This window comes from Harpia harpyja, chromosome 16 (genome assembly GCF_026419915.1).
Source record: "Harpia harpyja isolate bHarHar1 chromosome 16, bHarHar1 primary haplotype, whole genome shotgun sequence".
NCBI lineage: Eukaryota > Metazoa > Chordata > Aves > Accipitriformes > Accipitridae > Harpia > Harpia harpyja.
In genome coordinates, this window is record NC_068955.1 from 5,482,113 (window position 1) to 5,499,427 (window position 17,315).

General features: G+C 57.8%; 1 protein-coding gene across 3 annotated transcripts; it reads right to left on the reverse strand.

The window, feature by feature from the left end:
* Nucleotides 1-4,239: 4,239 nt before the first annotated feature.
* On the reverse strand, nucleotides 4,240-15,641 carry TMEM200B (transmembrane protein 200B). Of its 3 annotated transcripts, none has more exons than XM_052811783.1 (2): nucleotides 14,975-15,641; nucleotides 4,240-6,038 (listed from the first exon to the last, which is right to left on the reverse strand). In XM_052811783.1, exon 2 carries the CDS (start codon nucleotides 6,013-6,015, stop codon nucleotides 4,717-4,719), a length of 1,299 nt encoding a protein of 432 aa, XP_052667743.1. In that variant the 5' UTR covers nucleotides 6,016-6,038; nucleotides 14,975-15,641; the 3' UTR covers nucleotides 4,240-4,716. The 3 variants fall into 3 exon arrangements, with proteins under 3 accessions (XP_052667743.1, XP_052667741.1, XP_052667740.1); XM_052811781.1 differs by lacking the exon at nucleotides 14,975-15,641 and adding an exon at nucleotides 14,514-14,628; XM_052811780.1 differs by lacking the exon at nucleotides 14,975-15,641 and adding an exon at nucleotides 10,636-12,002.
* Nucleotides 15,642-17,315: the final 1,674 nt, after the last annotated feature.

Genomic DNA, 17,315 nt, shown 5'->3' on the forward strand with positions numbered 1-17,315 from the left:
CAGTCCTTGGCTCCAGCTCCATGCAGATGCCCCATTAAAGAGATGGTTGAAGGGCTGTTATTACCCCCCCACCTCCCCTCCACCCCCGCCCCTGGGGATGGAGGTGTCCCAGCAGCGAACCTGGAGCCCCACCAGCGCTGGCTGGGGTGGCCCTGGGCATGGGAGACCCTCTCACAACCATTGGTGGGGTCTGCACCTTCGCCGGGGCATCTTTCCCACACACAGCCCACAGCAGTGGTTTCCCCCAACCCATTTTCCACATTTTGTCCATTTTTGGCCCAAACTGTCCCATAGCCGTGCGCCAGCCTAGAGGTCCCTTGGTGGTGCGGGGGTAATTGCAATTAGCCCAAGGGACACTCCGTGGTCAGTCCTGGTCAGCCTGGATGGTCAGCACTGGGGACAACCCCACTATTTTCTTTTGCTGGTGTTTTTGGTGAAATCCCCCTTCTCTTGGTCGGAATCTCCTCCTGCAGCAGGCACCTCCTGAGGTGGGGATACGCCAGTGGGTGATAATGGCTGGATATTTAATCTATAGTTTATAGAGCTGGTTCCTGGGCAGGATGAGATACCATCCAGCATCGCCCTTCACAAGCTGCACGGCGTGAGATCTTCAATGCTTCCAGGGTGGTTTAACTTCACAGCTCTGCAGCCAAGTGGGGTCAACAGAGGGATCCAGGGTGGATTTTTTTTTTGCTTTATTTTTAAATTTTTGTTTTTAACCCAGATCCTTTCCTGCCCAGTGTTATTCCCAGCATGCTGCCAGGACAGCGTGGGAGTGAGAGCATCCACAGCATCCATCCACTGAAATGGATGGATGTTAAAATCCCACAAACACTCTTGAAACCGTGTCCACAGGCAGAGTTGCAGATGAGGGATGTGCAGATGATGCACTCCCCAGAGAGAGCATGGGTCTTCTCACCCCACCAGACTAATTAATAAAGCAGCTTTACATTTTGAAATAATCCCTACATGGCTCAGAAATTCTCCCTCGGAGGATGCTGCTGAGTTGGGCTGGAGGATGCTGGGGGAGGAGGAGGATGCTGGAGTGGGTGCGTGGTCCAGGTAGGAGATGTTGCAGGCAGGTTCCCCTCTCATCCCCCATCATTTGCCACGTTGGGTTGCAGCCGCTTCCCAAGGTCAGGCTGAGTCTCAGCCAGAAAATGAAGGGGAAAAATTAAAACAAAAGCCCCCAGCCCTGAAGCAGCTCCTGGTGCAGCTCCTCATGGCATTTCAGGCTCCAATTTCTTGCTGCCGGTTTCTGAAGTGTGGCCCAGGGCCCGGCATTAGCTCTGGCTGCAGCTGGTTAAGCCCGAATGAAAAGTTATTTTCAGCTAAAAACAACCTCCTGGCACGTCCCCTGGGATGCTGCTTCAGGGCAGACCCCGCCGGTGACTTTTTGTTGTTGCTGTTTATTGCATTGAACCAGTGCCTAAATAATTTTGAGATTAAGCATCCAAATAAATAGCTGAGCTGTGGGTTGGTATCGCTCCCAGCGAGACCTCAGCGATGCTACTGCCTCCCAAACCGCAGCCGTTGGCCCCATCTCTGCTTCCCTGCAAAGGGGGATGCTGGTACCCAACTTCTTGGGGAGAGTTTGCATCAGAAACAGAGACAGCCTTTTCTTGTAAAGGAGGAAAAAAAAAAAAAGAAAAAAACCACTGCAAGGGTGTAAGGGGAGCTTAGGGGTTGCTTTTTGGGAAAAGGGTGGTTCAGCAGCGCCGCAGCCAGGGGGTCTCACATGGGGCAGGCTGGGACCAGGTAGAGCAGCATGGGGGAAGGTGGAGATGGGGCCAGATCTACTCTGGGCAATAGGGCACAAAGCTGCTATCACTCCTGTTTGAAAGGCAAAATAGAAATTAAAATGAAAAAATAATACTAAAAATTGAAACAAAACATGCCAAGTTTCCAAAGGGAGGTGAAAAAAAAAATTGTGGAAACCCTGACTTTTCTAAAATGAGTGCAGAGCGGTTTTGTTTCTTCCAGGCTTTAACTACCATTTCCCAGCTCCAGTGCCAAGCGCCACTGGTAATGAAGGGTGATGTGGAAGGCGATGAAAGCCAGGAGAGAGACAACAGCATCGCCAGCACAACCCTCCCCGGCTCCTGCAGCCCTGTCCTCTGTCCCCAACCCCATGGGGTAACAAAAATGGGTGATAAAAGCCCCTGGCTGGGGACAGTTCCCCTCTTCCTAGCCCCAGCCCCGGGCCAGGGGGATGTCAGTCTCTGAGCTGCTAGGAACGCTTGTGCTGGGAATATATTTTTGCCGGAAAAGGCAGTTTCCAAGCCATTCTGCAGGGATGTTTTGGTCTGGAGAAGGATGTCGTCCCTGAAGTTTGCAAGGTCCAAGGCTCCATGCTCAGTTCAGACCAGAGAGAGGGAGAAGCAGAGACAGGAATAAAAAAACCCAAACCATTTCATACAGATAAAACATATTTCAGCCATTTACATGCACCATGGTGGGCTCTGGTCTTGGGAAGGCAAAAGGCAGAGATCCCATCTAAGCTGCAGCATTGCATTTTGAAGCCTCCTGAGTTGCTGGAGAGCAGAGCAGTCCTCGCCCCTTTGCTCCGATCCATCCTTCAACAGCCCCTGGCATCCCGGGGCTCCTCCTGCCCCAGAACTGGGGGGAGCGGGATGGGATGGGCCCCCAGCACCGGCAGACACAGCTGCTGCGGATGGATGGGGTGTTTCTGGCCGGAGAACAGGAACAGGGCAGCGATCAGAGCATAAAGGGCACCATTTACTTCTGGATCGATGAGGAGGGCAGGATCAGGCGTGGTCCTTGGGTACCTGGGCAAGATGCTGGTGCCAGACGCTTAGAAAAGGCAATGCTGCTGCTGCTACAAAAAAATCATTCTCTGCTTTTTGGTAGGTGACATCTCCCCGGAGATGGGGGAAAAGAAACAGGCAAAGAGCAAAAAAATGCTTTGGAAAGATGCAGCCATCTGCCCAAGTAGTACCCTGTCATGGGGATGTTCCCACCTCGGTGTCCTTGGCAGCCACCTGAGGCTCAGCACCCGCCGGCAGTGGGTGCCCAACCACCCCCCCCGGCTCCCGGGCTTCTGCCAGAGCCAGAGATGGACTCAGTGTTAAAAAAGGTTTTTTTGGGGGGCGGGGAGAAGGACTGGGTCAAACCCCAGCATCTTGCCTCCCAGGGTCGAGGGAGGAAACCCCGGTGGGGGTTTGTCCCAGTATTCGCATGACTGCAGCCCCTGCCTTAAAAATACAAAGGTGAAGGATTTTTTAGGTTCCTATTTATTTTAACCAGGCCCCACCATTGCTGCCCCATGGCCATGCCATGGCCGGTGGGACCTGACAGGTCCTCACCCCCTGTCCCCATCCCCACAAGCCCTCCTGGGTGGGCTTCACCCACGGGGGACAGCGGAGGGACACCCCAGCCACATGCCAGGGGGAATCAACAGGAATCGGGGCTGAGCACCAAAGCAGTGACCAGCCCACATCTTCCCCAGGGGCAAACATGGCAAAGGCCCTGGGAAAGGATCGGGAAAGAAATGACAGAGCAACCATTGCTTGTTTGCAAGAAAACAGGCAGCTGATGCTTCCCTTCTCCAGGCTGCTGAGCTTGGAACCGTCTCCCGAGATGGGATGCGAGCTGCATCCCGCAGCGCAGCCTCACCCCACACAGTGAATCCTGTTTCTCTACTTCATTTTTCGTTTTATCCACATTTTCCTACTGCATTTTTCTGCTATGACAAGAGTTTTTTTGAGGGTTTTGTTTCTGTGCTACCCTCTCTCCTGGGATCACGCCACCCCAGTGCCAAGACTGGCTCTCTGGCCTCATCCCACGCAGCTCCTGTTCTGCATCCAAAGGGCACCAAATAACACAACGGCACCCAACGGGGCCCGGCAAAACTAGCACCAACACTCACCCCACCTCTCTGCCCCATCGCATCCCTCCTCCCACTACCCGCATCCTTCACCCCACCAGAAAACAGCACAAATAAACCCTGACCCGCAGACGGGCTTTGGGAACCGCCACACACCAGTGACTCTTTTAATTTTGCAGCTGCCTGGATGGCAGGAGGGTGGGCAGCAGCATCTCGCTCGCTGCCTGCAGCTCTCCTGGGCACCTTTTACATCCCTACTCTGAAAAAAAAAAAAAAGCCCCAAACCTTGAGCTCATCACCTTATCCTGCAAATATTCAGTAGCTGTAGAGCATCCTTACTCTCTCCAGCTGAGCATCTTGCAGGGAAGACAACGAGGCGAGGCGGGACCGCATGGCATCAAGATAATATTTAATAGCCCCGTCGGGCTTACGTGCTCTGGTCAAGCAAATTTTCCGGTGGGTTGAGAGTGGGCAAGGGGACACCAACCCCCCAAAACATCCCCCCACCCCAACCCCGCTGAAATAAAGTGCTGCGGGGGCTGGTGGGGCTTCGCCCGCCCTGTGTCCCCATCCCGCGGTTTGTGTTGGGTCTCAAAGCGAGGGCTCCTCTGGAAAAGCCACTGGGAGAAGGGCTTGTAAGGCCAAGGGCATCCACCGGGAAGCTGTCGAGAGGCAGCTAGGAGAGGACATCCCACCCACCCCAGGCGAGTCCTCCCCCAGGAGCAGCAGGTCACGACCTCCCTCTTGGCATCCGCTTAAAAACACTGTCCCTGAACACCTCCTGGACACGGGGGTTTGGGGTTGCTGGTGGGTGCTGGGGGCCAGGATGAGGGACTGCGACGTTACGGTCCCTGAGGGCACTGGGGATGTCAGACCCGCACGCCTCGCTCCATCCCCACCACCCAGGAGCTGGGTCGGAGCTCGCCCCGGCTCGGGGGCTCACTGGGCTCCAGCAGCCGGTCCGAGGACTCGCCAGTACTTTCCAGTTTGGCATAACCCACCAGGCTGACGTGGTCCAGCCGGGGCCAGCTCCGGTTCTTACGGTCCTTGATGGGGGCCACCAGCAGCATCCCCGGCTGGCCGAGGTCCAGGGACTTGGAGTGTCCCGGCGTGTGGAGCTGCGCATCGGGGCTGAGCTCTGCCGCCGCCGGCTCCGTGCCGGGGCAGCCGCCATCCATGTTGATGATGACGTGGCCACCACCACCACCACGGTCCTGGCTGCGGGATGCGATGCTGCCAGAGAGCGGAGCCCGGGAGAGCCGTGGTGCTTCAGAGGGGGGCTCGGCAGGTCCCGCCTCGGCCCTCTCGCTGGCCCCCCGCGCCGCCGCGTCCAGCAAGCGGTTGTTGAGCTTGATGACGGGCAACGCCAAGGCGCCGACGGCTGAGGAGAGGAGGGAGTCCGCTCCGGTGCGGCAGGAGAGGCTGAGGTTGGCCTCGGCGGAGGCGCCGGAGCGGAGGCTGAGGAGGGAGGCGGCGGGAGATGCTGCCGGGTGTTGGAGGAACTCGGCTGTGGTCTGGAGCCTGTTGGGGCCGTAGCAGTCGGACCACTTGCTGCAGGGGCCGGGGCAGGGCTGGCAGGAGAGATCCACCTGGTAGCAGCCCTCCACGCACTCAGCGTTGGCCTTGGGGACGGGCTGGCCGTCCCCGCGCTGGCAGCGCCCGTCCTCGGGGCCGATCCCCTCGGGGAGACCCGCCGCCATGGAGTAGAGCCCCTTCTGCATCAGCCTGCGGGTCTCCATGTCCCTGTTCTCGTACAGCATGGTGTTGGCGCAGATGAAGATGAAGAGCCCGATGCCCATGATGACGGGGCCGATCAGCTTGAGCTTCTCGCTGTGGGGCACGTGGCGCCCGGCGGCCACCTCCCTCCTCATGTCCCCCGCGATGCTGGCATTCCTGGCACTGGCCCCAGTGCCCCCGGGTCCCCGATGGGGCCAGTAGCCCACCACGGCAATGGTCATGCCCACCAGGACCACTGAGATGCCCACCATGACGAAGGCTCCCGACGGCGAGCGCATGCGGAGCTGCCCTTTCACCGGGACCTCCGGCGGTGACTTGCGCCGCAGCCTGCGTCCCCGGCGCCGTGGCGGAGCGGGGGGCACCGGTGGCTTCGTCGTCCCCCCCTCCGGCTCCCGCATGGGTCCGTTGGTTTCAGCGCTCTCGGCAGTCATCGTCTCCGGCTCGGCCACCCTTCCTGTGGGGTGGGGAGGAGAAAAAGGTGAAGAGGCATCACTGGGGGTCCGTGTGCCCGGGATGCTGGGAGCATGGGGATGCCACGAGCGTGGGGACCACAGGGACACTGGGAGCATGAGGATGCTGGGAACACGGGGACCACAGGGACACTGGGAGCAGGAGGGTGCCGGCAGCATGGGGACCCTGGGAGCAGGGGGATGCCAGGAGCGCGGGAGGCATAGGAACACCAGGAACACGAGGATGCCAGGAACACGGGAAGCATGGGGATGCCGGGAGCACAGGGGACACCGAGCCCACAGGCTGCACCACGTCAGGGACCAGCAGCTTTGGTCTCCTCCCTCGCCTGCCTACTTTCCTCTAGTTACTTCTTTCTCTCTGCTCGAGAGCAGTAGAAGGGCTATGAAGCTCCCTCCAACCGTGCTGCCAAAGCTTCAAAACTCATACCCCTAAACTGGGACAGGGCAGGGCAGTGAGAATAGCTGGGACCCCACTGCACCACATGCTGCACTGGCACAGAGACATCGCTGGCATCAGGGGCCCAAATGACCTGTCCTGGGTCAACAAGTCCCGCTACACCTCCAAAGGGGTGCCACCAGCCCGCTCGGCTTGACAGCGGTGAGGGAACGGGTCATTTATTTGCCCGCTGGGGAAACTGAGGCACGGCTGCACATGAAAACCCAAAGCAAAGCTCTGACAAAGCCGCACTGCATGGGGCCCTGCAAGCGACGCAGCTCCCCGGTTTGCTCCGCTCGCTATCCAAACACGACCTAAAAACCTAAACCAACACCCCATCATCTTCGAGCTGCTCATCAGACCACAGGACCCACCAACTCAGCACCCACGCAGGATTTAAGCTGAAAGAGGTGTTTTTCCCAATCTGCTGCTGTCTCCTGCTTCAGGGGGAAGCCGACCCCCTCAGCGCATCCATGGGGTCCTGCCCTTGCACACACCAAGATAAAGCTCCACATCCAGGGATTTATGGGGCCTTCCAGAGTGCACCGTATTTCATTTTATCCAGTACCTTGTTTCCTAGATGAGCAAGAAGGTGTCGAAGTTGCTGCCAAAACCAGCCGGTGACCAGTCTGGCAGGGAAGCGTCAGCTGGGCTGGCACCGTCGTGCACAGGGTAAGCGGTGCCTCGCGATACGGGGAAGCTAAAACACGCCCTGACCACGTCCCAGACCGAAAACATCTTTAAAAAAAATAAATAACCTCATGTTGACAGGAATCTGAGTCCTTGCAGCCCGACTACTTGCTGCTGTGTGCCCGGCAATGGTTGGTAATGTGGGCTGTGGCTGCGCAGCCCGGGCAGGACGGCGTGTCCGTGCCCTCGCCCGCGTCTCCTGGCACTGCCGGTGCTGCCGGAGGCTGGCGTGGGAACACTGCCCGGGCTGTTCCCAAACGGGGCCCAGGGATGTGCCACCGGCGTGAGCGGGGAGCGCTGCAGGGTGGCCCCCAGCCAAGGGATGCTGCATCTTAAATTGCAAAAGGAAAGCGTTCGGATAGCACGGCGGCATCTATATTCAGCAATTAAAAGCCAGAGACTAAAACCATGGAGAAACACCCTGGTAGGAGGAGGGTGACCGCTCTAGTTTTACTCCCCGAGATGAATGAAGCACTGAGAGCCAGCAACCAGCATCACCGATGGCAGAAAAATAAGATACTAAGTTTTTTTCTTCCCCAGTCTTAATCATCTTAAGGTGTTATTAGCATCAGAGGGAAGGAATTAAAGATATGAGTTTCAGGATGACAGCGTGTTCCTGGCACAAGGCTGTCAAGCTGTGACAATTTGAATAAGGGAGATTTAAAGGAAAAAAAATAAAGTCCCAAACAAAACAACCCAAACCCACAGCCCACTGCTGAGTGGGGTGTTAAACCTTTCTGTGAAACAAGCTGATAATCCTGCATTGCAAAGGGAGAAACACAATAAACCCAATGCAATGTTCACCCTGAATGGAAAAATGAGTTTTTAAATATTTTGGTATTAAAGGGAAACAACTCAAACACATCCCAAAGACTGTGGGTTTTTTTGCCTCCAAATGCCCTGATTTAGGTTATGTCCCAGCTTTCTCTAATTACCATCTTAGATTCAACCTCTCTTAATTTTATATCAAACCCTTTAAATGCCTTGTTGGCTACTCAGGGATTAAAAAAAGTAAGACCCCCCCTAAACCACAAGAGCAGAGCAAAGGCTCTTTGTTACCAGCTGAGGGGGAGAAATGTGAACCCCCCGGGGCTCATGGCCCCCAAAATCACGCTGAACACACACACCAGCCACCTCCGATTTTTGGCCCAGAGCCTCAGTTGTGCCTCTTTAAACCCAATTCTGCCATGATCCCCTTTAGCCCACCTGAGCCCCCACGGAGCCAAAGCCAGCGCCCGTGGGGACCACGAGCATCCCCCCGGGGTCCCACCGAGGGCGTTGGGTTGGGTCCAGGTGATGTTCCCCTCGGCCGTGCCGGGCTGCTGTTCCCACGCTTTTGTGCCGGATACAACCCGGTGTTAAACTGTGGGAGCTGGGATGTTTAAAAATGGGTGCAGCAGGACCAGAGGGTGCCCATCCACCCCACATCCACGGGGTCCGGACCCCATTCTCCCCTCTTCTCCCTTTCCCCGGGGAACAGGGATGGAGATACAGGGCAGGAGGGACAGGCAGATGCCAGCAATCTGCCTCCAGGCAGGGAATCCTCTTTGCCCCCTCCCCAGCCCCCTGCCACTATTCCTGCCCCGAGCGCCTCTCCCCTTATCTCCCCGCCGCCCGATAGCTGCCTGCTTTCTGAAGTTGGAGCATTTAATTGCTCATTGCCGGGGCTGGTTGTTCCCAGAGTTCAAAACCATTATTTTTATTAATAGAATCCCCAAGGTTATATAAGCTCTTTAAAAAAATATATATAAAAAAAATAAAAAAATAAAACCCAGCATTGCCATCCAATTCTGCAACTCGCAGACGCCGACACTCACGCGAATGGATTAATTCAACGCTGGAGCAGCGGCACTAGACACAGCTCAGCTGGAGGGCAGGGCCGGGGGTCCCGTGGGTGCTGCTGGGGCAGGGGGACAGCCCGGTCCCTTGGCAGGGACAGGCGGTGGCCCAGGGCTCCCGGCCACCTCCTTCCAGCCCGGAGGCAGCCGTGGTTCACCGGGACCCGACACCTCCAGTTTTGAGGTTTTGATTCCCGGTGGGGAGGAATGACAGTATAGAAATGTAAATGCCGTTAGCGTTATCGAGCGAGATGAGGGCTGCTCTGCTGCCAGGTTCGGAGTTAAGCTTCCAATCCCCGCAATAAGCCTGGCATTAAAATAAACCCAAATATTTCTCTAATCCCCCCCATCACGAAGGCATATTGCTGGCTCCAACCCCCCCCCCCCCCCATCCTCTCCTGCCGCCTTCGCAGACAGACGCTCTTAAAATTTGACACTAAATCCCAACGCATCCGACAACAGCAGAGCTGGACTGGAGGTAAAGTGGAATTCGGGAAGGGTCTCTCTTGCAGGTGGGTCCCTGCATCCCTCGAGTGCCCCGGGGATGCTCTGCCCCTGCCATGATCGTGCTGCCAGCTTGAATTTGCAGCGTGCCACAGGCTATCGAAAAGCAGATTTGGCCTCAAAATTTCCCTCCGGCCGAGGGATGAGGGGCTGCGCCGGTGCCGGGTAATGCCACCCCAGTGCTGTGCCACAGGAGATGCCAGCCAGCGGCCAGCCAGCTCGGTGATGTGCTGGAGAGCTGCAAAAACACCGAGTGGAAAAGGGCCAAGTGCAGGCAGCACTGAGGGCAGCTGCCTTCCCCTTGCAGGTTTCTCCCCCTTGCCAGTTCTCTTTCCAGGAGTGCACTTGGCTCACACTCGGAAAGGGCTTCGGTGCGGGACAGACTCCACCACGCCAGCAGGGATTTAAAACCCAGCATCTCCCCAGGGAGAGTGTTTCCATCACCGTCCTGCCCCGCTCCAGGCTGCGTTGCCCATCCTCGGGGCATGATCCCATCCTGCACCCAGGATCCCATCCTGGGAGTCTTCTGCAGGTCACATCTGCAGAGCATCACCCCCGGGGAGCTGGTACCGGGAGCAGCCTAGGCTGTAATGAACACTCAAGAAGTGCCTGACAAACAGAGAGCACCTCCTTTTCTTTTCCTAAAAGTGACTTTAAAGCCGTTCTCCTGATTTTGGGAATAAACCGGTTTTGAAATTTGTTGCCAAATCAGCCAGCAAAGCCCGCAGCGTGTTTAAAGGCAGCGGTGATGGGCGAGACACCCAAAGCGCCGAGGCACAGCGCAGCCCCCTCCGCCTCGTCCAAGCCCCCGAGGGAGCCCGTGACGCCAAAGCCCGTGGTGGCTGAGCTCCCCCAAGTCCCCCCTCCGCAGGGAAGGGGAACTCAGGCAGCCGAGACCTTACGGGTACGAGGACGCACCGAGCTGTGCTGCGAGAGCCCTTCCTTGGCTTCCCCACCCACCGGGAAAGGTACGGGGAATGGTAATGACAGTCTGCGCCGAGATGTGATGCTTAAAAATAACTCCCTTTCAGCCTAACCTCCAACGCCGCCCCCGGCACGGGGCAGGGAGGGGATCGCGCGGAGCAGCACCCAGGCACCGGCTCCCGATCTCACCTCCCATCCCGGCTGGAGGAGAAGCGAAGCCAGCGGAGGAGCAGCATCGGTCCCGGCGCCTGGTGCATCCAGCAACTTGGATGCTTGGGGTGGTTTGAGGCCCCACGTCCTCGCCTGCGTGGTGCCGCCTCCTTTCCTATTTTATTCAGTCCACTTCAAATTTCCCCCCTTGGCTACACATTAAAGTTGTTCAAAGAGAGGAAACAAAATAAAAAGCCAACGGGTATCTTTCTGGGTCTCTCCCAGCAGAAGAAAATGCTGTCACCATCCCAGCACCCACTGGCAGCTCCCACTCTGAAGCTGCAAAGCCTCCGCTGGGCTCGGTCCCGAGGGGTAAAACCACCCTGCCGTGACCCCAGCACAAGCGTGTTCCCAACACGGTGACAAAATGTCTCTCCAGCTTCAGCTTTGGCTGGGGACACCTGTTAATCAATCATAATTAATTAAGTTACCTCATAGAAGCTCCCACATAAACCCAGTAATGCTAATTATCACGGCGTGGGAAGGATTATCCCCCTTCCCAGCAGGAACCACCTTCTGGTCCCGGGCTGGGGGGTCTCACACCTGGTTTTAACAAGGCTTGTGATATATTTTCACCCTTGCTGCAGCACAGAAGAGCCCGGGTATGACTACCCTCTGCCCGTCACCCAAAGGTGATGGCTCATCAGTCTTAAACATCCTTTGTTCCTCTCTCCACAGCAGCGGAGACCTCGGTTTCCCCAAGCGAAGGACGGGATGGATGAGATGTTGACACACAACCACCTCCACTAAGCACTTGCTGATGGAGACATCACCTCCACGCCTGGCCAAGCTGTGGAGAAGCATCTTGCCAGCTTCCCATCTTCAGGTCACACATCCCAGACAGCAGCCAGGAGCTGCCGGGGCCACCACTGTCACTTGGAACACGATCCAGGACAGCAGGCTATGGGGAAAGACGGTGCTGGGGTGGTTTGGGGACACAGACGGGCCCGTCTCTTTGCTTTCCACCCCATGCTCGATGGGCTCCCCCAGGCAAGAAGGTCGCGATGGGCAAATGGGATGCAGCAACACCTGGGACTGAGGAGAGCCACCAGTGCCACCAGCTGCTCCAGCTCCATTCACCTTGACTTCTCCAAAGTCCTCCCTGCTCCCAAAACTGGGCCATCCGCTAAACTCCTCTCTACCCCTCAGGCAAAGAAAGTGCGTGGAAACATCCAACTGATTACTAATTACAAGAGCTTGCCTTACCCAGATTTGCTCTGCTAATTAGACTAATCTCTACGGCTAGGAAATGAGCCGCAGTCACCCATAGCGAGGGGATCACGCAAGTTGGATGGATGCTTAACTCATGTCAGACCCCTGCAAAGGGGATCGTAATTCCCGGCTGCTCTGACGGGCCATTGTTTAAGGAGACAATAGAAATGCTGGCAAATTTTGTGTTTCTCCTCCAAGCTGATGCCGAAATCAGGACATCTGCATTGCTCAACTTTTTTTGATATGAACCAGATGCAAATAATTAATAAATTCAAATTCAAGATAATGCAGGCATCTAAATTTAAATGGAGACTGGATTTCTAGTGGCAGCTTTTTGCTTGCTTGGAGGAGGGGGAAGGAGTGGGGAGCTCAGGGGGATTTCCTGGGAGAATTCCTGCCTCCGGGAAGTGGTGCGGGGTGGCAGGGCACTCGGGGATGCAGGCTGCGGTCAAGCACCTTGCAAATCCTCACGGCCAAGAGAAAAGGAAGGAGGAAAAAAAAAAAATCCGTAGGCTGGGATTTCCAGGGAATTAGGACCAAACTCTTTCTGAATTTGGCACCTTCCCTGCTGCTCCTTTGAAAAATCCCTGCCAGCGTGGAGGGAGGGAGGGGACTCCGGGGGGGGCTGCCAAGTCCTCCCTGCTCCCAGGCATGGCCCAAGTTATCCAGCGGGTACAAACACATATAACCCCTCTCCTCCCGCCCCAGGGACCCACATCCCACTCTGCCTGCAGGCAGTGAAGTTTCTAGCCATATTCCCAGCTGGAATTACTCTTGCCTCTGGCGTTTTAAACCTCCCATCTCCCTTACTCTTTACCCTGCAAAAACCTCCATCTCCCTGATTTCATGAAGAGGAATCAAAACCCACCTGGAAGCGAGACGGGAGCCGCGGCTCTGCCTGCGGTCGTTCCCCCCCCAACTCCAAGCCGCAAAGCTGAGCCCCCTGTGCTGAAAGGCCTTCCCGATCCCAAACTCCAGGAGCTACCGGGATAATTTCCACCCACTTCTCCTCTCTCGAGTGTCTACACCAAATCCCGTGTGGGGATTAGCTGCGTGACTGCTCCTCGGAACTGCAAAAACTCCCGGGATTCGGATACTACAGCCGGCTGCTGCCCGGGTCCCAGTTCCTGGCCGTGCGAGGGTGCGTGTGTCCACGCGTGGGCTCGCACACGAGTGTGCGTGCACATCCGTGCACGCCTGCGTGTCGCCGTGGGCACGCGAGCACGCGTGTGAGGGCTGCACGCCTCTGCCGGCGTCCATCTGTCCGTCTGCTCGTGTCCCTGCGTGCGCTTGGTGTCTGCGGGAGCCTCTTCGTGGCCGGGGGTACCCCGTGGCCGGGGGTGCCCGCTGTGCATCCCGCTGCGGGGTCGCTGTGCCCGGGGTTAATGTAAGTGGCTACGGCCGGTACCGGGTCCGTGTACCCGCGTGGGTCCCCCCACCCCGCCGCCGGTGCCCCCCCGCCCCATCCCTCACTCACCGGCGGCCGCCGAGCCGTGAGCCTCCCGCCGGGACCGGGACCGGGACCGGGGCCGGGGCCGGGGCCGGTCCCCGTCTCCCGGGGGCGGCGGGCGCTGGGCTCCGCCGCGGCCGGGGCCATGGAGCGGCGGGAGGCAGCGGGAGCGGCCGGTTCCCGGTTCCCCGCTCGCCGCCGCCGCCGCCGGGACGTCTGGGCGGGGGGCGGCGGGTTCCGCCCGGCCCCGGGTCCCCGCCCCGCCCGGCCCCGGCCGCGGCCCGCGGGGGGGGGCGGAGCGCGGGGATGGCGGGGAACGAGGAAGGGGACGGGCTGAACCGGGCCGGGACAACCCCCCCACCCCGGTCCCCGGTTCCCCTTCCCTGGGGGTGCGGGCTGCGCGGTTGGCGGCCGTGGGAAAGTTGCGATCGCTTTGCGGGATTTTCCTGGCTCCGAGCGGGGCTGGAGCCCGGCCGGGCTCCGGGGATGGCGGGGAGGAGGGCGGGCAGCCGCCGGGGCCGGGCTGCCTTCCACCGCCTCTCCTCGGTCCCCTCTCTGCCTCTCCCGGCAGGGACCCCCAGCCCCCTCCCGGCGCAGGATGGGACCCGCCGATACCTGAGGGGATGCTCAGAGTCCACGGACCTCCTCCCACTCCCACGCCCCCCCCCCCCCCCCAGCCCCCCTGCCCTGCGATGCACCAACAGAGCCCATTTCTCCAGCCAGGCCAGCCTGCTCTGGGACTGGGCTTGCAGTGGTTTTTCCCCCTTCCAGCTGTGAGAGCACAGGAGAGTTTAGCAGTTGGGGTAAAAACATTACCCCAAGTTCACTTTGGCAGCCGAGGCGTTTGATGCTCCCCCCCCCCCCCCCCCCCCCGCAGACAGTGGTTAAGGCAGGTTCCAGAGGCACTTTCTCCTCCAGGCAGGCACAAAGAGGAGACCTTCTGCAAGGAGCCATCTCTGAGTGTGGCGCTTTGCCCTTCTTCCTCGGAACTTGCCACAGAGACAGACGCAGACCTCTCCGTCAGCCCCAAGGGTCATGGCAGTGCATCCCCGCATCCCCATCCCTGCATCCCCATCCCCTCATCCTCATCCCCATCCCCATCCCTGCATCCCCATCCCCGCATCCCCATCCTCATCCCCTGCCCCGCATCCTCATCCCCGTTCCCACATCCCCATCCCTGCATCCCCATCCTCACAGGGCAGCGAGCAGAGTCCTACAGCTGTAGCCGCTGGTGGCACATCGCAATGCACTGAAACAACTGCTCCTAGCTTTCACCAACATACTCACGCACCAACACCACAACACAACGCACTGGTAAGTGCTGAGGAGATTCGGCCTCATTACACCCCCAAGCTACTGATGTTTTGCAGGCAGAGAGGCTGTTTATCAGCCTTTAATTAAAAATGTACCAAGCTTGCATCCCCCCTCTTCCCCACACTTGTGGTAAATCTCAGAGCATCAAACCAGACCCCTGCTCTCCCCAGGGAGCCACAAAACACAACCCTGCAATTCCCCGCATGACTTTGCCACAGGCACCCCATGGTCCGTAAGCAGATGCAGAATGCAGCCAGCTGGCTTTGTGGCAGGGAGCACTGCCCAGGAAAGGTTTTTAGGGGTAAAGCTCAAAAATGAGGCACCGGATACCGGATTCCTCACCTGTCTCTGGCAGGGGAGCATCATCCAGGGAGTCAATGATGAGAGAAATAAAATCCCCACTTCTGGGTTATGCTGTGGAGGTGTTGCACGGGGTCATCTTCCCCTGCCAGGCTGAATTAAAGCAGCGTTTGGGAAATTTTGGAGCTTCTTGAGGGATGAGCGCTGGGGAAAGGCAAGGGATTATAGCTGCTGGTTCAACGTGCCAGCTGCACCGCTGGACCGGGGCGATGCCTCGCTCAGCCCGGCCGTCCAGGCAAGCTAACAAACACAACTGCCCAGGGAGGAATGATATTTGACTTTGGCTTTTCACGCTGTTCAAGCGACACGTTCAAGGTCTCCCTTCGCTACCACTGGAGACCATCTGGGCACTCCACGATCCAGAAGAAATTAATGCTTTTGAGCAAAATCTGATTTCTATTCAGAGGCTGTACCTGTGCCAGGCGGAGCCGGCCAAAGAGCTGGAGGGGGAAGCGGCGAGAGCTCAGCGCCGGCAGCTTTAGGAGCAAGGGTCAACGCTTTTGGCAGCGCGGGCAGGGAAGGGATCTGGCAGCACGGAGCTGCGCAGGGCCATCGCGCTCAGGCACTGCCCATCCCTACACAGGAGCCTGCTCAAAAGCAGTTTTCCAATTGCAGGTCGCCCAGGGATGCCCCGAGTGGGTTGGTCTCCCGTGGGCCTACCATTAATGTGATAAACGATGTTGGAGGCAGCGTAGGGCAGAGGGCAGGTGCTTGCTGTTCTTCAGGGGTTAAAGCTGGACTGTGCAGGGGACGAGCTCCTGCAGAGAAGGAAGAGCTCAGCCTGGATCTTCCACCTTTCCAGCCGTACCCAGCTCACGGAGGGGGAGGTGGATGCTGCAGTTGCCTGTATCCTTGCAGACAGCGGGATCACCTCCGGAGGAGCAGAGAGGTGAAGAGGGGAAAAGAACCCACTGGGGACAAAAGTGACAGCAGAGAGAGAGAGGAAGGGGCTCAGGTAGGAGGCTCTGGAGCAGAGCTCATGGCAGGACAGGAGATGTGCAGGACCAAAGGCTTGGGGCACTTTCCCTGATGCTCTGGGCAGTGCTTGCTCTTACAGACACATCTTGGATGGGGAAGAACAACAAAAAACAATACGAAAAAGAATTGACGTCACTGTCTCTCTTCAGAAAGAGAAAAAATGAATCTCATGGTAATTGGGCACCTCCTCTTGAATTTGGGGGAGGGAAGGGATCTGCATCCGCCTTGTTTCAAGCTCTGGTGATCCTGGCAAAGCCTCCTCTGCTCTCTGCTGCCTCGGCTGGGGACTGAGCCTGGACAGGAGGAACCATGTGGATGGAGGAAGGAGAACTAGACAGCGAGCGATCACAGCCAGGATCTGAGATCAGAGAGAAGGAATGTTGTTATGGAGAGGCTGAAAGCTCAGGGTGGGGATGACTCATGCTGGAGAACATACAGCTGTTGGAGTGGGATTTGGCACCGGCTCGCCAAGGCTGCGGAGCCTTCCCCATTAGCAGAGAGGGGAGAGAGGAGCCTCCGCGATGTCTCCGATCTGGCAGAGGCAGCTGCCAACCTGGGCTGGAGGTGATGGGGAGGGGAACACTGCCTGCCAAAGCAGGGTCACCACCCGGAGAGTATTTTGGGCAGCAGGCAGGGCTTAGCAGTGAGGTTTCTTGCTAGCAGGGTCCCTTCTGGCTGAGGAACCTGCAGGGGCTTGTCTGCTTTTGGCTGGGGTTGGTGGTGCTGCCCTGGGGAAGGGGGGAGTCGGAGCCGTGGGGATGGGATGGGGCTGGATGGGTCAGATCTGCTCAGCACCGGAGCTGCAGCTGTGAAGAAGTGCAAGGTACGAAGCAGACATCCCTCTCCCTTCCCTAGTAATGGGGAAACTGAGGCACAGAGCGGGATGTGATGTATTCCCACCACCAAGTCAGCTGCAGAGGTTAAAAAAAAGCCTTGCGACGGCTGTTGCTCACTGCCGCATCCTTGGCCCGTGGTCACGCTCTCCTCGCGCTGGGAAGAGGCAGACCATTTTGTGGCTGGAAGCAATCTCTGGCTGAGGAGTCAGACCACCATCCCCTCCCTGGCTGCTGGCAGCCAATGCTTGTAGGGCATGAAGGCTTTCATCCAGCTTCCATCCAGTGGGAGATCTGTAGCAGCTTCCCCAATATTCACGATTGCTGCAGAGAGAAGGGGGAAAAACCATTCCCCCCATCCACCGAAGCCAAGGCAGGCAGGGAAGGAGATTTGGGCAAGGCATTAGGAGCAGGAGGATGAGCCAGCATCTTCCCCAAGACCCTTTCAGAGAGATTTTTTGGTGTCATGCCTGGAAATAACCACAGCGCCAGATTCCCAGCACCATGGGGTA